This window comes from Polypterus senegalus, chromosome 10 (assembly GCF_016835505.1).
Source record: "Polypterus senegalus isolate Bchr_013 chromosome 10, ASM1683550v1, whole genome shotgun sequence".
NCBI classification, from domain to species: domain Eukaryota; kingdom Metazoa; phylum Chordata; class Cladistia; order Polypteriformes; family Polypteridae; genus Polypterus; species Polypterus senegalus.
The window spans coordinates 154,200,065-154,224,705 of record NC_053163.1 but is presented as its reverse complement, the minus strand read 5'-3'; the positions used below and the strand labels follow the sequence as shown (position 1 = coordinate 154,224,705).

The window sequence follows — 24,641 nt, the reverse complement described above, 5'->3', positions numbered from 1 at the left end:
TCCTCTGTAGCCCTGAATCAGCCCAGTCGCTCTTCTCTGGACCTTTTCTTGTGCTGCTATGTCCTTTTTGTAGCCTGGAGACCAAAACTGGGTGGCTTCTGAACACTGTCTGGAAGTCGACAGCTTAGCGTCCACAATGACTCCTAAATCCTTCTCATAAGGTGGACTCTCGATTTTCTGACCACCATTGTGCATTCAGTCCTCACATTTTTACTTCTTATGTGTAATTCTTTACATTTACTGACATTAAATGATTAAAAGGCTCAGCTCTTTAAATCTTTCCTCATAACTCATCCCCTGTAGCCCTGAATCAGCCTGGTTGCTCTTCTCTGGACCTTCTCTTGTGCTGTTATGTCCTTTTTGTAGTCTGGAGACCACAACTGCACACGGGACTCCAGATAAGGCCTCACCAGGGTGTTATAAAGCATGAGCAGAACCTCCTGTGACTTGTACTCCACATGTCAAGGCGCTATATAACCTGACGTTTTGTTAGGCTTCTTAACTGTACTGTCTGAAACTTGATAAGGATGAATTTCACACAAACATCAGGATGTCTTTCTCCACACAGAGGACCACAGACACATGGAATAAGTGACCAAGTGATGTGTTAGACAGCAAAACTTTAGGGACATTAAACAATTGACTTGATGTTATTTTGGAAGAATTAAATGGATAGAATTGGCAAGCTTTATTGAGCTGAATCGCCTGTTCTCGTGTAAATCTTTCTAATGTTCTAATAGGAAGGTGCCTTCAATAATGATCACAGTCTTGAATCGATTTTCATAGCAAGCAATAAGCATTAAAAAACATAGTACAATGTAGAAAAAAAGCAAAAGCAAGAAATAAAGTCCAAACGATGGAAGAGGGGCACGACAAATAGGGCTGTTAAAGATTGTTACGTCTCTTAGACATTTAATGAAATATTGGATTTTGAAAGAAAACATCAGGGGAAAAAAAGTAAATGTTGAATAGTCAGTGGAGCTTGCCCTTTAATTAATAAACATTTGCCGGGTGGCTGGTTACAAATTCTCTGTTTCTGAATGTGTCACTTTCGTGAGGGAAACTTGCATGCGGCCATGTTGATGTTATTCCCATTTCATTGCCTACGTGATGATTTACCACTGACAGTTGGCCGGCAAACCAAAAGTTTAATTTGCTGCAGGAAAAGAAAAAGTTCTGCTTGGCAAACACAATATCTCATTGCAAAACTGACTGTGTAAAAACTTTTTTTCTTTTTCTCTCTCTCTCTTTCTTTCAATACTGACTTAGTCACGATAAAAAATGTACAGTCGAACACCTAAGAGGTTCGTAGAAATGACAGCAGTCACCTCGTATCCGCTGGTTTTACGTTCAAAGACCTACTCTGGATGCTCGAAATCGTGGATAGTAGCGATCCTTATACATAAGTCATTTTTCAATTACATACTATAAGTGCCAGACAGGAAGGGCAGGGATTGAAGATGACCCCCCTACCTGGATGGGAGGCCGCAATGGAAGGAGCACAGAAGTGAAGGGGCAACCTGGCTGGGATGATCCTCAATTCCTATAACAGTCAGGATGAACAAAGTAATAGATGGCCTGGGGAAGGTTGGGTATTGGGAATAATTCATCCTTCAGTGTGATGCGTCTCCAGCTTGTTCCCTATTTGGGCACCCACAGGGTTGCCTGAGTATTATAGTGTGGAAGGGTGACCCCATAGGGGTCATTGGGTGCCACCAAGGGATGGTGGGAACAGAACCTTCCTGCTTTGTGCAGCTTCAATGTGGCCCAGAAGGCATGCAGTTCTGTGGCAACAGAAATACTCCCTGATCTTAAATAAAAGAAGCCACTCTGCCTCATATATGCAACTCTGAGCCGGGAGGCAGTGGACCACACTTAGCAAGGAGGACTGGAAGAAGACGGAGAAGAATGAATATGGTACGGTGTTGGACTGACTTTACAGCCTCTTAAGGTGTCTTTGACTAATAAATATCTTTACCTGTGTGCTGTGGAGATGTTCTTGAGGCACAGTGGCACCCCCTAGTGGTCACAACACATACCTATGCTAAAGTTTAATACATTAAGACATTACAAACATTAAATAAAAGTAAAATACATTGTACCTTATTATACTTGTCTCTGAAATGGTGAAAATGACATCAGAGAGAGAGGTATGGCCCCGGTGCGCTGCTGGTACGTGCTGCGCATGGAATGCACTAATACGGACGCGCCTCCATGTATACAAAGTGGTGAAAACATTTAGTCATAATAGCATGCAATTTGAAACTTATGAATCATTTATGCTGCAGCAGTAGACAATGAAGTCCGTTTGTCTTCTCTGATCAAGGCATTCGCCAAGTCAGTGTGGGTTTGCGTGCTCAATGTTGGTCAGATCGACCTTCGCCAGTTAAACTTCTCATTCATAAACTTTCCATGGGATCACAATGTTTTCCCTCCTGTACTGAGCCAACATCTTTCTGTGAATTTCAGCAGGTTTCAATCACTCGGCGCAAAGAAATCTCACTACGGCGTGTTGTCTAACGAAAGTGCAATTCCGAAGCAGAGCATCCATGTTCATTTGACTTTGGCTTCAAGCAGACTAATGGGACAGCACTGCGCTGTTCGTGTTCAAAGTACCCATAAGCCATCGCAAAGGTGTTGTATTGTGTCAGCTGCTTTCTGTTGCGGTTATCGCGTTATTTTCAAAGTACCTTTACCTTTTAGGCTGAGTGGTAGCTCTGAGGCTAAGGATTTGCACCGGTAATCGGAGGGTTGCCAATTCGAATCCTGTAAAACGACTCTACTCCGTTGGGCGTTTGAGCAAGGTCCTTAACCTGCAATTGTTCCGTTCTGGGTATGATGTTAATCTGCATCTAGCCCTGCAAGCAGGTCCTCTAACTTGTAGGGAAAACTTGGGGGTTGGTGAGAGGATTGGCACTGCCGTCACTGTCAAAAAACCTCAACACTCTTCAGTGTGGTGCTGAGGTGTCATTTATTGCATGGCTGCACTTGGATCTCAATCCAGATGGTTTGTTGTGTGGTGGGCGCAGCAACACGACGTGATCAGAACATGCTGCCGACCTCTCTCTCTCTCTCTTTACCCTTTTGATTTATAAAGTGTACAAAACTCATATGAACCTACAGAGTTCAAACTACCTACAAAGGAACTTCTAAGATACTGATTTACATTTTACATGGGAAAAAGTAATCAAATTTGTATTGGTCTGCTAAAGACACATTTAAAGTTCTTAGCGTAAATGCAATGCGTGTGTGCAATGCCTATTCAATTACGTGGTTCAAAACCTCAGCAAAGTAACATCCATAGGCGATCTAAATAATCGCTGTTTATTTTCCTTTTTGATTGTTATCTGAAGTATTTTTTATATTCGTATTGTGACGTGTACACAACCCCACGGCTCTACGCGTCCTGCTTCAACAGCGCGTTCATGGCCCCGTCACACAGTAGAACGTTCATTGGTCATAGAACACTCATCACCACAACAAGAAGTTCGCTCACAGCTCTCTGCACAAAGCGTACGTTGGCCAAAGACTGATTGGCGATACGGGTTGGAGGGGGGGGCGTGTGGTGGGCGGGTATTTTAAATCGGGCAATGACCTGGCCCACTTTCTCTTTGTCCCCACTCTTTCAGGACAATCCAATCCCAATCCCGGACACACAGCCGCGGGATCAACCCGAGGAGGAGGATTATCAGTACCTGGACTGAAGAAGGGAGTCGAGGAGGAATTACTAATGAAGTCACTGCTTGCTTGCTGTGTTTGAGTGTTATAGAGTGGTAGCTCCCATCTCAATAAAAATGCCTGCTGCTCCTGTTTGAGGTTGTTAATAAAGCTGATCATTCTAAAGATTGTGACTCAGTCTCCAAGTTTGGGGGTGTAAGACAGTGACACACACGTCACAGTATGTAAGTTTTATTAATATTATGATACCTGGTTTAGTGTTTAGCAAGTATATCTTGTTTCTTTAAATGCTCCTCCCACCTCCCGTTCTTAAGAAATAACTAGGGGGCTTTGCCCCGTGCTGACTTTGCTTACCAAAACCCCAACCCCCGCCCGCCTGTGTCTCTGCCGCTCACGTTGTGAAGAGGGGGGCTGAATGCATCCCAAGGAGATGCGGTCACTCCTCGGAAACCCAAACTTAAACGGTGATACAATGGGAAACAAATAGTTTTTTTTTACCTCCTCTTTGCTCAATCAGCTGCTGGCTTGCTGCTGCTGCCGTGCCGTGTGATCTGAACATTTAAAAGCCTGTATAAGAGGAAGATTTTCTATTCTTTTAACACTAGAATTCTAGTGTTAATTGAGAGATGAAACTGTCCCCTCTGACTACACACGGAGCTCAACTCACTCTAGAAAGAGACCTACGTTTGTTTGAAGTGTCTGAAGAACATTTCTGTCTCTCAAATCTCCTGTGTATCTGTGCAGCTCTGTGACCCAAGCCTGACATGACAGCGTATGTGGATTTCACTTTCACCAAACAAAAAATCTTATATTTCTCGCGGATACGCCTCTTCATTGGGAAGAAACACTACTTGTTCCTGATGGCAACACGAATTAGATGATCTACAAGTCTCCGACTTAAAGTTTAAATCGGAACAATATATTCAATCTCTTTTTGCTGTTCCGTTATCTCACCTAGTAATAATTTTCGTTTGTTTGCGCTAATGCGACCTTCACTATCAATTTTTGGAGACTTTCGAATTTTCGTACTTTCATTATCTCTAACCTGCTCTGCATCTGTACCTCACCAACGTTTTTGAAATCTTCACGATGTTCTGCTTTGTCATCTACTCTTTGTCTCGCAGGACGTGCAAGTGTGTCTCTATGAAAGTCACGAATCGCCCCAAACTTTTTTTTATATAAAAGAGAGATGGCCAGTCCTTACCAGATTCTTCCTCTGCTCTGGGATGCCACTGATGTCCACCGGGTTCCTTTCTAGGATGTTCACAAATCGGGCTTCTGGCACAGCGATGGCACATATGACATGTACCCACCTGACAATGTTAAATAAATAAAAAAAAGTTTAAAGCAGGGCAGAGCTAGAGATGAGACTACAGGAGAATGGATCATATAAAGTAAGAAGAGAAGCCTCCATTCCTGTTATTGTGGGTGAGGCCACGACTCACCTGGGTATTATTAGGTGTTACAACAGGCATTACGCTACAACAATTCAAGAACTGGGCTTTAAACCCTAAGATCACTGGTTCAGCTCTTGCCTGTAACTGTCTGTGTGACCCTGACCATACCGCAATCTGATGTTGCTTTTGCTGGAAAAAGTGTCTGTGAACAGTTCTAACACATCCCACTGCCATTTACTAAGCCCAAAAATGGTGCAGACCTCGACAAACAAAAGCCATACCTGCACTTTACTCAGGGCTGACACCAAAAGATATCTGGTAGCCTGGCCTCCAACTCAAACGGCAGGCTTACTACCTGCACAGGCTCAAAATAAAATGGGACAAAGGCTTTTAAATTGCAGTTGTCCACCAAAGAGAAAGAGGTGCACTGTGGGGAAAAAAAACTCTTGACCCAAAAACAAGGTAAAGTTCTTTAAATAATTATTTCTTCAAAGGATTTGATTGGACAAAAACAAATGCAGTTGTTGTGCCTAATGCACAAGGAATGGAGGCGACTTTTGAGAAGAAACACTGAGAAAACTAAAAGCAAGATGGTTAACAACAGAGTCCATCAACATTGCTAACCAAGAATTGCGGGTCTTTTTTGACATAAGAAATTACTGAAACAAAACGTAAACCCTAACTGCTAAACACAGCCGCCCAGAAATTTCTTTAATTTGTATCCACAAACCTAATGACCGTGACACTGTGTCACAAAGTTGTGGCCAAGATGTCAGGTGTAGTGTCAACTCGGATTGGGAGTGCAGGTGAGGCGAGGGCTTGATGATGAACTGACATGAAGCAGTCAATGAGGAGACTGATGGCTCCACTTAGTGCTAGAGGGACTAGGTCAAGGAAAACTACCTTCAGGAGATTGTGGATCAAGTTTAGGAAAATGGGGAAACGTATGGGGGATACTATCTTCCCTTATGTTAAGGAAGAGTGACAAACAGTCTCACGTTTGGGTGGAGAGCTATTAGTGGCATCCCATAAATTTACAGATTGAGGGAAAACTAGTCCTAATGTCCCCAAGGTGTACTGTTAAGAGGTGGAAAAAGCAGCAAAAAGAGGAAGGGATCAGGAGAAAAGATGCTGTTGAAATGAATAAGAAAAGATCGAGAACAAAAGTTCAAACGGTAAGACGGCCAAGCCCAAAACATTAAACTGAGACTGCAGTCCAAGAAATGGGCCTAATAAATTTGGAACCAGAGGGAATAGATACAAATTTTAAGCTGAAAAGCTTTTAGGTAGTGCGAGGGGTGGGGAAGAAAAATTCCCAGAATTGTTAAACTAAACCTTTACTCTAAAACTTACAACAAAATCTTCTCGTTGATATGCAATACACTGGCCCCAGTACTTCTCTCCCATTCTTGCTCTCCTCTTTTGTTACCGTGTCTATAGCCTCCTGTGGTTTCTTCTGTATTTCTAACGCGGTAACAAATATTCTTCTCTTCAGTTTCAAATTAAGAGGAAATTGAAGGAAGCAAGATATGGAAATTACGGGAAACACTAGGTCACAACCACATTGCCTTTAATCAAAAACTCTTAATTGACGATGTGGCATGTGTCAGTCAGAAGAGAGAACAATTGTGGTGCATTGTTTGTGGGGTAAAATCCCGTTATGGCTGACGCCACTTCTCCGGATGTCTTTTCCTGATGCTTTCCTGTAGACTCTTCAAGTCTTCAATGTAAGAGAATTGCATTTCCAGGAGATTATTTTGCAGGTGACTGAAAGGGAATTACATTTTATAATGACTTTTTTTATTTTAGCATTTCTGGGAATTTTTGGATCTTTCTTCACATACCCATAATCTCAGACAGAGACTGGATGAAAATTGTAACCTTTTATCCGTCACGTGCTGCGGTTATTCGGTGGTTTCAAAGACAAAAGAACAATAACTTACAAAACGGCAGGGCCCGTGCAAAACAAAAATGGTACAAAATATTTATTAACAAAATTATTAAATACGTTTTGAAATCTAAATCTAACATTCAGTCAGATTCCCCACAGTTTTAAACTCACGCTGGGCAGAAAAAAAAACCTGAAGGGAAAGTCATAAAAAATGAATTATGAAACGTCAAACAATACCAGCTATATTTAAAGTACCAAGACAGCGCCCTGCTGCTTTTCAAGGTGGACCATTCTCTTCCACCGGATGCTGCCAAGTGTACAATGCCACATCGAGAGCAACACAGTAAAAAGAAAATGTCCAGCAAGAAAAAGAAAAGGACTGCAGAAAGAAGAAAGTGTCCAGATGATCAGTGGGGGTAATTGAAATGGAGTCTTTGTGTTCGTGATTTGTGTCACAGGTAGGCGGCTCAAGTTAACTTTCTTGGCGTGTCATTATTATTTCATTTTCTAAACTGATTGGTACCTTTTGTCGGTTGTAATCTGCAGCGCTCCACCTCTCAGGTTACACAGGCAGCAGTCCTGGAAAAGGAAAACCACAGAGTGAATAGAAATAGACGAAGGAGTGCATTACCTCAAGACACATCTTTGGGAGAGGGCATTCATCATTAAAGGTGCCATATAAAACAGTTATGGCTAGACAGGCTGCTGTTCTCAGGCAGAAAGGCAAGCATCTCATATTTAATTTGAAAGGTACGGCTGAGGCCATACCTTACCTTCCACCTCGGCTAAAGACCTTCAAACTCAGTGGCCATAAGTGGTCACGGTACAACAATAACTACTGTGCTCTCCATAATGTGTGGCACAGACATCTTTTTTTTTTTCTCTCTCCTCGATTTTCCACTCTGCTCCACAGTTAAAATTACAAATCAGACATCATCAAAGCACACATTGTACTTTCATTTAAGGGGATTTGCAGACATTTCAGTGCCACTATGTAGAAATGACAACACATTTTCTGTGGGGCTCCCCATCCTTGGATGAAAAACGGCTGATTAACACAGCTTCTCCTTGCAGAATTGTGGACGACTGCCAGACCTGGGGAATCTTTGCCCTTGGTGAAATTTTGGGTGATCGTCACACCCTTAGGGGGATCTTCTCATTTGAAGAATCATGGACAATTGTCACAGAGAGAGGAAATCGAGGGTAATCGCTAGAGAAATGTCAGATTGCTTAATCAACCTGCGGCGATACACAATGACCCACTTTCAAAACCATCCACGACCTATTATCATTAAATATAGGGTGGTCCAGATCTAATTATGCAATTTTCATCACGCTATAACTTATTAAGTTTATTACATAGAAAATCACCCGAAAAATCCCAGACCATCGAGAAGTGTGCAAACTGATGACATGAAGAATCGTCTTCATACCGAACTGGAATCGTCCCCGCATAAATCAAAGTCATCCAGACGATCTGGATCTGCATAATTAGATCTGGCCCACCCTGTACAACAGTAACTAGCAACTCAACATCTGCAACAAATAGTCTAAGAAACACTGCCAAAGAAATCAATAAAATTCCCAGACGGCAAGAGAAATATCATCAGTAATATTTTTTGCCCAACGATGCACATTCCGTTGGTTTTATATCTAGTATTCTTCAAGGGGGCAATAATTTGGTATGTTTTGGACAGAATGAAACTATTAGTGTAAAAAAGAATATTCTTAAAGTTGATGATTTGTATATATTCAAAGCGAATTATAAGCATATCTACTCTCTATATATAAAATCCTAAGCCTAAAAGTGCAACGACTTTCTGAAACGTCACGTTTTTTGTCATGCTTTAAATCTGGCTTATTATAAAACCTACATATATATGTTTGGTATCATTCTTTTCAGAATTTATCGAACTTAAATGCGATGTTAGATTTTCAGATTCTTATTCCATTTTTAAATTCTAAACTAAAATATATCAAGAACTAATGTCCCGTGAGATGAGAGTTTGTGTCAAAAGATTTAACCAGGCCCAGCACCGGAAATAAAAGACAAAGAGTAGGACAGCTGCTATACAGGGTTTTAAATGTTCGAAGTGCCGCACGAGATGCAGACACATAGCATGGCAAAGAGGAGGTAAAAAAAAAAACACACCTCTATTTGTTTCCCATTGTATCACCGTTTAAGAGGGGGTTTAGGAGGAGCGACTGCGTCTCCTTGGGGTGCGTTCAGCCTCCGTCTTCACAACGCGGGCGGCAGAGATGTGAAGTGGCTGGCGCGGAAAGCAGGCATGGGGGGGCTGGCAAGCGACGCAAACAGGGAAGGGGGTTTAAAACGCCTTAGTATGAAAATAAGTATTATATACTAATGCACGCTAGTATAGTAAGGGTTAAACTTTAAAAGCCCTCATCTGAATATTTTATTTTCCTCTTTGCAGCTACAAACCACCAATATCTTGCTGCTAAGCTTAAAAACTTTAGTCAAGGACACTGTGTACTTTGGGAAGGCTAAACAGGCCATTGTTTTAGGAAATGCAGTTACTGAGGCCTTAACCAGCGGCTAGGCCTCTGCCTCCCTGGACCGGTGATGACAAGCCAAGGAAAGTGTGGTTCATAAGAAACAGAGCTATTGTCTTGAAGATGCAGCTGCTTAGATCTCCAGCCTTGTGGGATGTTTGTACAACAAGAAACCATTTATTTGATTGGGTCCACCTGATTCAGGCTTGCTGGTGAGAATCGATCGATAAACAGGTCACAAGACACCTGCACAGGGTAAGGAGTAATGTTGGAAAGTTTCAGTCAGATGATGGACATAGACTAAGGTGATGGGCATTAGGTAATGGTGAAGGCCTGCCAAGGGGGCGTAATGAGCAGGTCCAAAAGTACAAGATGATTGAGAGTCAGATGAGGATGAGTAATGGGTTCTGTGATAAGAACATGGTATGCCCATCCTTGGGTGTTCTTTTCTCTTGATTTGAGCCCATGTATGCATCACGCAATAAGTTTGATTCTGCTGTCTTCCTGTGTGCCTTCTTTGAGTAGCGTGTTTCTGCTACAACATTAGCAATTGCTTTCAAACATTTGAGGAGAATTAGTATCATCACATGTATTATCTACATTACCAGTAACGGCGCACTGCACAAATACACTTGACACAGTTTTCATCCTCTTCCTCTGTACATCTAGCATTCGTTTGCTCAGAGGCAGATGCGCTTTCTGCTTCGTGAGCAGCTCTACTTTTCTCCACTCTAGCGGCCTGCTTCTTCTCTTCTTCCATCGGCATCTTTTCGCATTAAAATGAATTAAGTCAGTGTTTGTGTTGCAATTACTTAGTACGTTTTTCTTAATTTTTCACTTTAGCTGGCACTTAAGTGTTAAATTCTGCTTCATGAATGATTTAAGATATGAAGAGGTAGGAGAAGTGACGGAGAAGGTGGTAGGGACGAAAACGGCACCCGTAACACCCTGATGCCAAGTGTTGATTCTACAATAAAATCATCAACCTGACAGCGGGTAGTAGAGGTCACGTAGTATATGTGTACCAAATTTCAAGTCAATTGGTCGAACAGTTTGCGAGCTACAGGTGATTTAAAATCCTGGACAGACAAACGGACAGTCACGGTAGCGTATTATCACTAGAATTACCAAAGCCTACGAAAAACCCGTAAATCTGTCCCACCTTAAATCCCTTCATACCTCTCCGCCAGCGTCTTTTGCCATTTAAATGTGTCGATAAGCAGAAAGCTGTCTGCTATCACATCCCTCCACCGCCCTACAAAGTTTTCCCAGCTCAGAGTTTTTTCGTAGGCTTTGGTAATTCTACTGTTATATAAGAAGATATTAATGTCTTTGCTCTTGTTCTTGAGGGGTACTATTATTTCTGGCATTGACTATTGTCACACACACGTGCATTTGGGAGACAATCCCAGGGCTCGTGTGATGGTAAATTCCACTCTGGGTTGAAGGTTGGCACTGCCACCTAATGCCTCTCCAGAATGGGTGATGGACAGTGTGAGGATGAGTAGCAGCACCACGGGCAGTTCCAGCGACCTAAAACCGGCCTCTTCCTGTAAGAAGCCATCTTAAAAGAGCCACCACCATCACAATACGTTAGTCGGCAGACATGCGTCCAGAGAGTCGTATTGCTACGGTGTGAACTGCTGACTTATTTTGTGAAAACCACCTTTTCTACATTTTCAGTTAAATGAGGTTCGCCTGTTTCCACCCAACCCTTCGTTTTCTCCATTTCTTGCCATTTGTATTTTGCTCATCTGAAAGATCCTAATCTACCCTGATGTTTTATACTATCAGAAAATGAAAAAAAAAACCTGTTTTTACAAGAATCTGTTTTTCAGAGCTTGACAAGGACTCATTAAAGAAATTGTTAAAGTAAATAAACTGGGCCTCTGCTTTATCCAATAAAGGGTCTCTGTAGTTGTGAAGCTTTCTTTGTCAAGTGAAGGCTGAGTGACGAGTTTCACGTATTGTCTTTGGAGTGTACAACAGTACTGTGCTTGTTATGTCACTTTCATTTGCCTGATTTGAGTTTTTGCTATCCTGTGCTTTTTCAATAATAAAAGGAATATAAAGAACATACAAATAAGAGCATGCATAACCAGACTCTCTCTCACACGCTCTTCAAGGCTCTCCTTTTCTGTTGAAAGCCACTCTCCTTATGCAATTAAATAAAGGATGTATTATACAACTCTTTACGAAGGTTCATTTTAAAAGATGCTACAAAGCAGTGCACCCCCCAGAAAATGTGTTCGCACTCCCTACGAAAGTACCATCACAAATGGAAGATGAAGAAGTCAAATTTCTAATTTTTGAACTACATGCAGTGCTGCGGGACAACAAATTGAACTAAAAAAAAAAAACAAGCTTTTAAATGAGTGCATAAAATTTAAATATAAAATGAGTAACTTACCTGTATAAATCTCAGTTAATATTATAAATGTGTCACCTGTGAGGCTTAGATACTCGATTGATGATCTGGGGGTTCCTGTGACCTCATCGAGAGCAGCGAGGAAATAACATAGGATCAAGGGATTTGGGGTATTGGAAACCTCACCCTGTGTAGCAATGGGTGCCAGCGCACCACTAAGAAATGAAACACAATTGGCAAACTTTGTCTTTCCCGATAACAGCTGCAACTGTGGTTCAAAAACAGATGTGCCGCACAGTTAAATTGGCTGCACTACTGCCAGGACCGCCGGCAGGAGAGATGGGCTAAGTGTTAGCAGCAGGTGTTGCATCCAATTCAGTCCCCCTTTGGCAAAAATGTTAATCAAACCTGAGAATCAGTGATATTTCACAGAAATCGACACTGGACCTCAGCCCTGTTCTATGGGTCACTGCAAGGTCTAAATTCCATTCGCTTTGAAAAAGTTATTCTAAATTACAAACGCTCCAGAGAGCACGCTTTTCTGAGGCTCATTCACAAGTGACAATTGTGTGTGTGAGATACTTGATTACTTTTCATATCATAGAACAGGTGCACTAACTAATAAATGACCTACAAATGATGGCACACAGCAAGACACCGATTGAACCATGATAAAGTCGGACAACACACTTCACTCAAGTTTGGTGAATCACGATGCAGCCTTCCTCTTGTTGTCCCTTGAAATGCCATCTCACATCTTCTGGGGTGGGGTACGGTAGCGCTGCTGCCTCACAATAAGGAGACTTGGGTTCGCTTTCCGGATCCTCCCTGCGTGGAGTTTGCATGTTCTCCCTGTGCCTGCGTGGGTTTCCTCCCATAGTCCAAAGACATGCAGGTTAGATGCATTGGTGATCCTAAATTGTCCCTAGTGTTTGCTTGGTGTGTGCCCTGCCCGGGAGTTGTTACTGCCTTGTGCCCTGCGTTGCCTGGGATTGGCTCCAGCAGAGTACTGTGACCCTGTGTTAGGATATAGCACGTTGGATAATGACTGACTGACCTCCTGGGGGTGTAGACACCACAGGTTGGAAACCCCTGATATAAAAAATTAGGGTAGCTTGGTCCACAGTTACTCCCACTGCAACTGGGCATAATGGTGACTTCTGTGGCTAATGGTCTGGACTAGCATCGAGAAGGTTCCTGGTTCAAATCCCATTAACCCCGCCAGAAGGGATCCTACTCCTACTTGGGCCCTTAAACTGAAAATTGCTCCAGGGGCGCTGTACAATGACTTATCCTGCACTCTGACCCCCAAATATCATGTGAAAAGACATTCTCCCCTTGGAGATTAAGAAAGTATATAAAATTTTAAAAAAAATACATTGATGTTGTGTTTGGGGGGAAAAAAGCTTCCTGAAGCTCGAGTCAAGAATAAACATCTTTATTTCACCAAGATCGGCAAAGCCGAAGACTCACCACAGTCCAGGCATTGGCCGTGCACCGAGAGCAGGTCCAGCCTTCCTTGACGAGGTCGGGTCTGATTCCATAACAACCTGTAAAAGCACAATGAAGAATGACTGGATCAGCGAGCCTCTCAGAGGCACCTCTGCCCCTGCCCCCAACGGGGTCCCAGAATCACTACTCACTGGCATGAACCTGCAGACAACATTTGGAACAGCAGATGAGGACGCTGGTTCCGTCTTCCCCGAGGTAGGAGTTAGATGGTAGGGGCTCTGTGTTTTCTAACCCTGATGTGAAGCACATTTCCGGGATCAGTGGCTTGGTTCTGGAGCCACACTTGGATGCTGGGATGGTCAAAGTGTCCACAGACAAGGAGAGGTCCTTGTCTGGCTGCTTTTTTAAAGAAAAAAAAAAAAGGAGGAAATATAACCCAGCTCCTTTGGGACACTCACATTCAGCCCCACACATCTCCCAAGACAAAACAAAATATCTATTTGAGATTATTGAGCACTCTACCCCCTCAAAGAACTCACACTTTCTACACTCAACTAAAGGATTATTAGGAACACCTGTTCAATTTCTCATTAATGCAATTATCTAATCAACCAATCACATGGCAGTTGCTTCAATGCATTTAGGGGTGTGGTCCTGGTCAAGACAATCTCCTGAACTCCAAACTGAATGTCAGAATGGCAAGGAAAGGTGATTTAAGCAATTTTGAGCGTGGCATGGTTGTTGGTGCCAGACGGGCCGGTCTGAGTATTTCACAATCTGCTCAGTTACTGGGATTTTCACGCACAACCATTTCTAGGGTTTACAAAGAATGGTGTGAAAAGGGAAAAACATCCAGTATGCAGCAGTCCTGTGGGCGAAAATGCCTTGTTGATGCTAGAGGTCAGAGGAGAATGGGCCGACTGATTCAAGATGATAGAAGAGCAACTTTGACTGAACTAACCACTCGTTACAACCGAGGTATGCAGCAAAGCATTTGTGAAGCCACAACACGCACAACCTTGAGGCGGATGGGCTGCAACAGCAGAAGACCCCACCGGGTACCACTCATCTCCACTACAAATATGAAAAAGAGGCTATAATTTGCATGAGCTCACCAAAATTGGACAGTTGAAGACTGGAAAAACGTTGCCTGGTCTGATGAGTCTCGATTTCTGTTGAGACATTCAAATGGTAGAGTCAGAATGTGGCGTAAACAGAATGAGAACATGGATCCATCATGCCTTGTTACCACTGTGCAGGCTGGTGGTGGTAGTGTAATGGTGTGGGGGATGTTTTCTTGGCACACTTTAGGCCCCTTAGTGCCAATTGGGCATCGTTTAAATGCCACGGGCTACCTGAGCATTGTTTCTAACCATGTCCATCCCTTCATGACCACCATGTACCCATCCTCTGATGGCTACTTCCAGCAGGATAATGCACCATGTCACAAAGCTCGAATCATTTCAAATTGGTTTATTGAATATGACAATGTGTTCACTGTACTAAAATGGCCCCCACAGTCACCAGATCTCAACCCAATAGAGCATCTTTGGGATGTGGTGGAACGGGAGCTTCGTGCCCTGGATGTGCATCCCACAAATCTCCATCAACTGCAAGATGCTATCCTATCAATATGGGCCAACATTTCTAAAGAATGCTTTCAGCACCTTGTTGAATCAATGCCACGTAGAATTAAGGCAGTTCTGAAGGCGAAAGGGGGTCAAACACCGTATTAGTATGGTGTTCCTAATAATCTTTTAGGTGAGTGTAAATGGAACCCTACAAATTTCATCTTTGAGGGTCTTGTCTTATACACTTCATGCTTCATCCAAATTTTTGAATTTCCCTTTGGGATTAATAAAGTATGTAAGTAAGTAAGTGAGTGAGTGAGTGAGTGAGTCAGTATCTATCTATCCCTCTTCCTCACATTTATTATTTTCCTGATCCCCAGTGTTGTGGTACGGAAATCTCAGTATCTTGTAATTTCCATTTTTTTCTGCTGAAGCTCCCCTATGTGAAAAAGAAAGTACACCCTCTTTGTAAGGTTTTACATATCAGACATAATAAAAAATGGTCTGGTCCTTAGCGGGTCTTAAAATTAGGCAAATACAACTTCAGGTGAACAATGCATGACATATTACACAGTGTCATCATTTATTTAACAAAAAACTAAGCCAAGATGCAGAAGCGGTGTGTGAAAAATTAAGTCCACCCTTACTGCTTTCAAAGGAATTAAGAGGGTAAGGCTGTTAATCAAATGCACTTGATGAACTGATCACAAGCAAGTGTGACTGCCTCAAGAAAAGCTCAAGTTTTTCCAGTTTGCTGGTTTGGAGCATTGAGGTGGGTGTTAACACAATGCCAAGGATGAAAGACGTCAGCAATGATCTCAGAGATCTGCCCATCTGTCTAGTGTGATAGACGGCTGGGGACCTTGCCCGGTCGGGATGCACTTTTAAAGAGAGCACCAGGGAAGAGGACATATCACCAGCAGTACATCGGGGCCACGGCACCGGAGCTTAGAAGCTCCACCCTGCTGGGGTTCGTGGCCACCAACAGTGGGTGCCTGAACAGCTCCTGAGACATGGCATGTGGCACTTCCGCCACATTCAGAGGTGCTGCTGGAAGTTGATCGAGGAGCACCTGGAGCACTTCCAGGTGTAGTATAAAAGAGGCCACCTCACTCCATTAGGGGAGCCAGAGTCGGGAGGAGGAAAAGACAAAGAGAAAGTATTGTGTGGTACTGTGCTTGTGGGACTGTATTGTGCCTGTGGGAAACGGGGGAAGAAATAAAAATAACTTGTGTTTTTATAACTGTGCCCCTTGTGTCTTTCTGTGTCGGGTCAGGTGGCTGGCATGCCCCCAAGTGGTTCTGTCACACTGGTAAGGGTTATAAGGCCATTTCCAAACAATTTGAAGTCCAACATTCTACAATTATTAAAAGTGGAAAATATTCAAGACAGATGCCAGTCTTCCCAGAAGTGGACATCCCATCAAATTCACTCCAAGGTCTGACCATGCAATGCTCAGAGAAATTGGAAAAAACCCAAGAGCTCCATCTCAGACTCCACAGGCCTCAGTTAGCATGTTAAATTGTTAAAATTCATGACAGTACACAATTAGAAAAAGACTGAACAAGTATGGCTTGTTTGAAAAGGTCGCCAGGACAGCCTCTTCTCAGTAAAAAGAATATGGCAGCACGGCTTAGGTTTGCAAAGTTGCATTGTAACAAACTACGTGATTTCTGGAACAATATCCTTTTGGACAGACAACATCAGACAGAGATGTCTGGACGCAATTCACAGCACCACGTTTGGTGAAATCCAAACACAGCGTATCAACACAAACACCTCATGCCAACTGTCAAGCACAGTGGTGAAGGGCTGATGATTTGGGCTTATTTTGTAGCCACAGGACCCAGGCACCTTGTGGTCATTGAGCTGACCATAAACTCCTCGGTACACCAAAGGATTTTAGAGTCAAATGTGAGGCCATCTGTGCGAGAGCTAAAGCTTGGCCGAAATTGAATTATGTAGCAGGCCAACAATCCCAAGTACACCAGCAAATCTACAACAGAGTGGCTGAAAAAGAAATGAATTGATGAAGGCAATGGCCCAGTCAAAGCCCAGACCCAATGTGATTGAAATGCTGTGGCGGAACAAGAGAGTTGTGCATAAATGAATGCCCGCAAAAGAACTGAAGCAATGTGGTAAAGACTGACAAAGTTAGACAGACAGCCATGACTTCAAATTATGGTGGTTTTCTACAAGCTATTGAATCATGGGGTGTACTTAATTTTCACATATGGCTTCTCCATTTTGGCTTCATTTTTGTTAAATAAATCATGACACAGTGGAATATGTTGTGTGTAACATTTTTATACCGGAGGTTAGATTTAAATCATTTTTGAACCTGGTAAGGCCTACGTGTTTTTTTGTTTTTTTTTTATTATGCCCTGATACGTAAAACCATAAATACTGTAAGAGGGTGTACTTTCCTTTTCACATGACTGTAAAGTTGCCCATATGTTGAAATCCTTACACTTTCACTACTCAACCACTAGCTGATTTTCTCCGTGGCAAAGTGAGTGGTGTCCACTACGTTTAGTGCCACATTCTGTTCCCATGAATTCCCATCTCGTTCTTTAGGCCACTGCTTTGTGCTTTTTGCTCAAACCAAGTCCAGACACTCCATCTTTGTCCCTACCTGCACGTATGGGTAAAAAAGCGTGCAGATGGCACAGTAAGGCTCAATCAGGGCCACAGCTGCGTTGAATCGCCGCTCTGCTAGGAAGTTGTGAGACTTGTTCTGCCAAAGGTGGGAGAGTACTGTCTTCACTGCCTGAGGGTCACTGAGATCTTCATCGCCAGCATAAGAAGAAAACCACTCTGGGGAAGAAAGAGAGGGAAAAAAAAATGAGATGGCTGAGAAGGTGGTGATGGTGTGACAGTAAAAACAGGATTCAGTTTTCAGTCTCATCGGTCGTTGGCCTACTTAGGGTAAGTCAGGGGTGTCCTACTCCGGTCCTGATGGGCCACAGTGGCTGCACCTTTTCATTCTAACACTTTTCCCGATCAGTGAGTAGTTTTCACTGCTAATTAACTCCTTTTTCATTCATTGTAATTGCTATGTTTTAAAGCATTTAGTCCTCTGAATTGATTTATTTCTTCATTAAATGCCAGCCAAACAGAAATGAGATGTGAAACGAGCCAACAGATGACCAGCTAAACTGAGATTTCAAACTCCAGCTAATTTCACTCCAACCAGTTCCTTAATGAGAAGCCATATCTTGCTGTTAATTAAAACCGTTATTGAATATCAGAACGTGTTGCTGCTCTCATTCTGCCACAGCAGACTGTTGATTTTCTGTTTTCTCTAAGACCACCGTCAAGATGTTTTGGTGACCTGAGCAGACCAACCTGACTTGAGACCTTCACCTTTCTTTATTTTAGCTGGTCATGTGGCGGCTTGTTTTGGGTCTCATTATTGTTTGGCTGCTCATTAAGGAAAAATAACCAACTAAGGGGTCTGAATCATGTCAGTTAAAGCAAAGGCAAAACAAGTTAATCAGAAGCAAAAATGGCTCACTAATCAAGAAGATGGTTAGAATGAAAACCTGCAGCCACTGTGGCCCACCAGGACCAGAGTTGGACACACCTGGCGTAATTCAAGATTATGCATCAGTATGTTACCATCTTGAAGCCAGTGAGTTCTGAAGGTACTTGTTCTAAAAGCAGAAGAAACCATCATGAGTGCAGCCTTACTAACTTTAATGAAGTAGACATTTCCACACCAACACATCCTGGTTCCAGCCTTGGATTGGAGCAGTCTACTGTGACTCACTCAGCTGTCAGGTTTTTTGGAAATTTCACAAGAGGATCACAAGAAGGACAAAATACAGGGAAAAATACAGCTCCAGCTACCAAGTGTCGTACATCACTTTAGGAGGGCAGAGGTGTTGGGAGACAAACCTCCAAAGTGACCTCCTCTTCTTGAAAACTCCACACTTCACATGAGTGCAATAAAGGAGTTAAAACAAGCTAAAACGATTAGGGGTCTACCCAGCTGGGAGCGGCGGTGAGGAGTAGACAGCTCTGACAGATCCTGAAGGCAGGCTGAAAGCAACTCTGAAGGCAGGTAATTGGGAGTCATGATCTCTAAATCAATAAGTGTCTGCCTGAGTAAAACCACAGAGAGATCCATGCTGGCCACACTGACAGCCTGTCTCCAGGTCCTGAGACCTCCTCCGTGAGATTGCAGCTCACCTCTCCAGGGTCCAGGCCTACAAAGCTGCGATCAGACAAGCAAATACATTAACTTGTTACTTGACGATGGTGACACTCGAGCATCAGCACAGTGTGGGAGTGGGTCAATTCAGAGACGTTTAATTCAACATGCAGAGGCCATCCAAGGACAACTATAGGAATGAATACAAATCTTTTAACCCAGTAACTTGGTTAAAGAAAGGGACCACCTAAAACATGTTTAGTCTATTGTATACAAAAACATGACATATGCCAGAGTGCGGAAAACTCAACATATGCACTGCGCTTACAGTGATATATTGAGTCAATGCACTTTGTTATGTATCTGCTTTATTGATCTGGTTTTATTGATGTTTTTGCTCATTTTGAGTTATCATGCCTATGTTATTTCCGTTGGTTTCCTATGTGTTGCTGTTACTGTGTACTCTCCCTTTAAATGTAATTATGTTCCTTGTTATTTGTGAGTACAGCCACAGAAGGCAGAGCCACCCTGACATTCCCACTCCTGAATCCTTCCTTTAGGCTACTTCAGCTGGCTGAGAAGGCTCAGGAGTTGGGAATCATTCATTCATTTAGTAGCTTTACATGCGACTCAAAAACCTGGTTGTTTACAGAAACCTGGTTTTTAAAATTCTGTGCAAATCCTTATTATGATTAGAGAAAAAAAAAATCGGGAGTGGTCACCCGTCTCGTATACTCAACTATGGGGATGGATATTTGAGGAGTAAACCACAAGACAATAATAATATTTTTATACTATGTACATTAAAAAACCATCAACAACAAATCAAATTAATAACATACTGAACAATTATTATAAAAATAAAATTGAATAAATCAGACTCTGCAGCTGTATGAATAAAAAGGTACCACTTCCGGTTAGCCGAAATAGCTCAAAAGTCAATAGGAATCTGTTTTGTACCTAATGTACTGTATGCAAAATTTGGTTGACCTAAGTGAAAGCCTACTCAAGTTATCGTCTTTACATACAGACAGACAGACATAATTCCAAAAATGGTATTTTCAGAGTCAGGGAGGTCTGAAACGCCGAGAATCATCAAAATCTCGAAATCAAATTTTTGGACGATTCTAATACTTTCCATATTAAGTGTTAATTTCACTATTTAAAAAAAAAGACAATAAAAATAATCACCGGCCTCATGCTTATTTTTAAATTCATGGTGGGCAATGATGATGTTTAACTCTTTTTATGTAGTTTAATGATGTCGTAGGAGTGTTTCGGCAAAGGAGAACTCCAGAAGATTACTTGCTCATATAAATGCTGATTACTAGGAAACCTTTAATCGGGTTATTCACCAGAACCCAGTTATGTGCGGACATGTAAACACACACACTCATTCGTTTAAATGAAGTGACATTCTAATGGTTTACTCTGGCATGCACATCATTTACTTAAAGCCCCCTTTTGTCTTGCTGATCTCTTACACCCTTATTCTCCTTCACTGAAATCTGAAGCTTACAGTGGTCTGTGCTTTTGTAGTAGCTGCCCCTACCTGTTAATATTAGACCAGCACCAAACTGGTTACTTTTAAATCTCGCCCGAAAGCATTTCTTTTTGCGTCAGCATTTTAAACTTTGTTTTATTTATACTATTACTTATACTATTTATTTAATCTGTTTTGATGTATTTATCGTGTCTATGTATTTTGTTTATTAATGAAAACTGTACAGCACTTTGGTCAACTCCTGTTGCTTTAAAAGTGCTTTATAAATAAATTGACTTGACTTTGTGCCTCTTTTGCTTTGTGCGTTCTTAAGCTGTGCTTGAAGCTGCTGTGCTGTGAGGTGCCAGTGATTAGGCAAGCTGGTGACCCTCAAAATCTTGTCTTCTGATTGGCTTGTGACTCTGGCTCTGCCAGATCTCTTCCTATTAGAGTTTCTCCCAGTTTCCAGTTGCCTTTGGATTGTGTAGGACACCACTGGACGCATTGGCACTTTTGAGTTTTTCTTGCTATTTCTCTAAATGAAATGCCTACACTTGTAAAGGTAATAATACTCTGTCTCATTTCATTTGTTAATTGTCATTTTTTTCCATTATTACTAGAATATTGTCCAAGCAGTACTTCAGTGGGTGTAGTAACACAGTCTGCTCCAATTCTGCTTTCAGACAGACAGACTTTTTTAAGTAATCAGCACTAGTTGGGACACCTGTGCAAATTGTTTGCTTCAACTTGCAAGGCTTCATTAACTTGAATTGCTGCAGAACATCTGTAGGTTGTAACCTATTAGTAAGGCCCATTTGAAATATTCTGAAATTTTCTTTTTTCTGTTTTTACAAACATCTAGCAGGGAGTAACCTCTAGCAGTTTACTGCTTACCTTACTGATTAAATTTGAAGAAAAAGTGAAAAAATGAGTGACTGGTAGTGTCCGTTGCTGCTACTGTATGCATTTCAATTCCCCCATGGAATTAATAAAACTTTACTTAATCTAATTTAAATGGATTCTTTGAGGCTGAAAGAAATACTCCACCTAAAAATGGTATTTTCTATATGCTAATTTTCACAATGTCGTTTTGAGTGATGTAAAGACATTCTACACTTCACGTCAACATTATGTTATTATTACTATAACATATGAAAACATTTTCTGTTTTAGCTGTATCACATTTCTTATGTCATCCTACATTTACAAAGATCACAGTAGGCACGGAACGCGCATGAAATGTATGCATTTCAGGTCACGCTATATCATTACCTATATAATTCCTTACAACTCATTACTAGATAAAAACTTGAGCTGGCAGGTTGATGGCTTCGGCTGGCTGAATGGAGGTTGGGCGAGTGCACAAATTGACACATTTGCAAAATCAAAGTGCTTATTGGTGGTCAATCAAGAATTAGGTGGATAGGACCGGCGAGCTTTGTTGGACTGAATGGCCTGTTCTTGTCTAGATTGTTCTAATGTCAACTGGTGAGGTGATAAGGAGGTAACAAGATCAGCTTGTCAACAGAAAGTCAGCAATTTCTGTAATACTGAGACAGATTATTTCAGCCAGGAGAAGGAATAATGTAATTGCCTGAACATTTGCCACTGGAAATTTATTTTGTGGATGCTTCTATCCGTGGCTACTGAAAGCACACACAAAGCAAATACATGTGTAGGCTGATAGCGTGCAACAGACGTGCATAGAAAACAAAATCCTTAACAGTAACCCGGTTGGTTAAGGGTTTACATGGCCACATAACTGGATCATTTGCCGAAAAATCTAAGGGGCCAATAATCCAATTTCTCTAATTAGAATAAGAGTTTATACGGCATTTTGGAAATCAGGTTTCTGTGAATAATCGGGTTATTAAAGCAAACACTACTTGAGAGAACTAAGGAATCACAGGAGTAGGTGACACTCTTGACACCTTTTTTCTTTCCATGTGAAGTCAAATATGGCAACACCACTCCAAGTTTTTTTTTCCCATCTGCTTCTTGCAAGAAGAAGGGATTCTGAATGTTATGAATTTTCATTTCCAAATTTACTTTTTCAAGATCTTGATTTTCTGTGGGCACTTGATACAAACCCAGAGACCCTGACTGCATTCTGCTGTTTCATTGACGTTATTATATGGAAGAAGTCTTCTATTAGATGGATATGTCTGTTTGTTCTTGTCGCTTACATTACGGCTGAATATTTTATTAGAGGTTTTACCAATCTAAATGGTGGTGTTATGACAGAGAAGTAAGTCAAGAAAACAAATTCAAAATTGAGAAAAACTATACGCATAAGAGACAAAGACATGTCAGCTTGACCCTCCAGGTATTACTAATCTTAGAAGAATCTGGTCATTACATTATTAATAATGTCACATACGCTGTCCTGTTTTATTTAAGATATTAATATTATGTTACTAGGGTATTTCCCTCGACAAACCAGCGATACGCGCCATTGTGAAGAGGGGGGCTAAACACACCCCATGGAGACGCGATCGCTCGTCTGAATCCCCCTCTTAAACGGTGATACAATGGGACACAAATACAGTTGTTTTTTCACTTCCTCTTTGCTCGATCAGCTGCTGGCTTGCTGCTGCTGCCATGCCGTGTGATCTGCATCTCACGCGGTGCTTCGAACATTCCTGTTCTGTATATTGTATTGTATTGACCCCCTACTTTTGACACCCACTGCACACCCAACCTACCTGGAAAGGGGTCTCTCTTTGAACTGCCTTTCCCGAGGTTTCTTCCATTTTTCCCTACAAGGTTTTATTTTGGAGTTTTTCCTTGTCTTCTCAGAGAGTCAAGGCTGGGGGGCTGTCAAAAGGCAGGGCCTGTTAAAGCCCATTGCGGCACTTCCTGTGTGATTTTGGGCTATACAAAAATAAACTGTATTGTATTGTATTGTATTTAAAAGCCTGTACAGCAGCTGTCCTTTTGTCTCACTGCCTTGTCTCTCTTCTCCCCCAGACATCCTCAAACACTATTCAATCTCTTTTCGAGTAATATTTTCCGTTTGTTTGTGCTAAAGCAATCTTTACTATCATTTTTTTTGAGACTTTCGAATTTTCCTATTTCCATCATCTCTAACCTGCTCTGCATATGTAACGTGCCAACATTTTTTAATTCTTTACGATGTTCTACTTTGTCTTTTTCCGGCCCCGGGCATGGTTAAATCTCTTGGCACAAAGTCTAATGTCGAATTTGCACGTAGACTATTTGTGTTCTTTCATGCTTTCTTTTTAGCATTCTTTTCTCTCCAATGCTTTTGAGTCTCTTTTCGACGTGCTGCTCTTTCTTCTTCGCTTAGTCTTTGACGTGTCATCTAGAACGTATAAAATTTTTAAGAGAGGAGAGCACAGGAAGTGTGTCTGCCAAAAAGCATTCCAACAAATTAGATGACCGTGGTCTTGTTTGAAAATGGTTGTATGTAGTGCGTGACTTACAAAAGTCACCGTATCACGAGACTTGCTTCCAAAGGTTGTAAGTATGACGTGACTTGACCATCTTGCGGTACCGTAAAACAGTGTCTCTCTGTCTCTCTTCAAAAGATCACGTCTCGTCGCAGGAAAAAAAGTCTTGTCTCGCCCAAAGTTTTTTTTTTTTAATAATACAGAGATGTTGTCAATAAGTTACTACAAACGGTGATGGCAGATTAGCACACTGCAAGTGCAAGTGCAAGTTTGGTTGTCTGATGGTCTGGCAAACTGTCGAGGGGGTATTTTTTTTGCTTTCTACTCAGTGCTGGGATCCCCCCATATGATCTTAAAATGAATTAAAGGGGTTTGAGAGTGTTACAGTGCCTATAATAAGTATTTAACCCCTTTGGCAGTTTTCACATTTTATTCTTATACAACACTGAACCCCAAGTGGATTTCATTTGGCTTTTTGATCAACAGAAAAAGACCCCTTAATGTAATATTCAAAAACAGGTCTCTGCAAAGTGGTCTAAATTAATTTTTAATATTGCACACAAAATAGTACTCACCCCTTAAAGTCAGCATTTGGTAAATAATAATACATTTTATTTATTCGTAAGCACCTTTCTAAACAGTCAAGGACACTGAACAATAGATAAAACACACATTATAAACAAAACTAAAAATACAAAAATACAAATCAGACAGAGCA

At 41.7% G+C, this 24,641-nt stretch overlaps 1 protein-coding gene across 4 annotated transcripts in view; it reads right to left on the bottom strand.

The window, feature by feature from the left end:
* kdm4b (lysine (K)-specific demethylase 4B) overlaps positions 1-24,641 on the bottom strand; it is a 325,841-nt gene that overhangs the window by 35,007 nt on the left and 266,193 nt on the right. Inside the window, exons 13-18 of one of the 4 annotated variants that reach the window (XM_039767103.1) lie at positions 17,507-17,688; positions 14,416-14,472; positions 13,492-13,699; positions 13,322-13,398; positions 7,490-7,545; positions 4,883-4,991 (exon numbers count right to left, since the gene is read on the bottom strand). In XM_039767103.1, coding sequence (XP_039623037.1) covers positions 4,883-4,991; positions 7,490-7,545; positions 13,322-13,398; positions 13,492-13,699; positions 14,416-14,472; positions 17,507-17,688 — 689 coding nt within the window. The remainder of the gene's footprint in view (positions 1-4,882; positions 4,992-7,489; positions 7,546-13,321; positions 13,399-13,491; positions 13,700-14,415; positions 14,473-17,506; positions 17,689-24,641) is intronic. The other 3 variants (XM_039767104.1, XM_039767105.1, XM_039767106.1) reach the window with 3 other exon arrangements.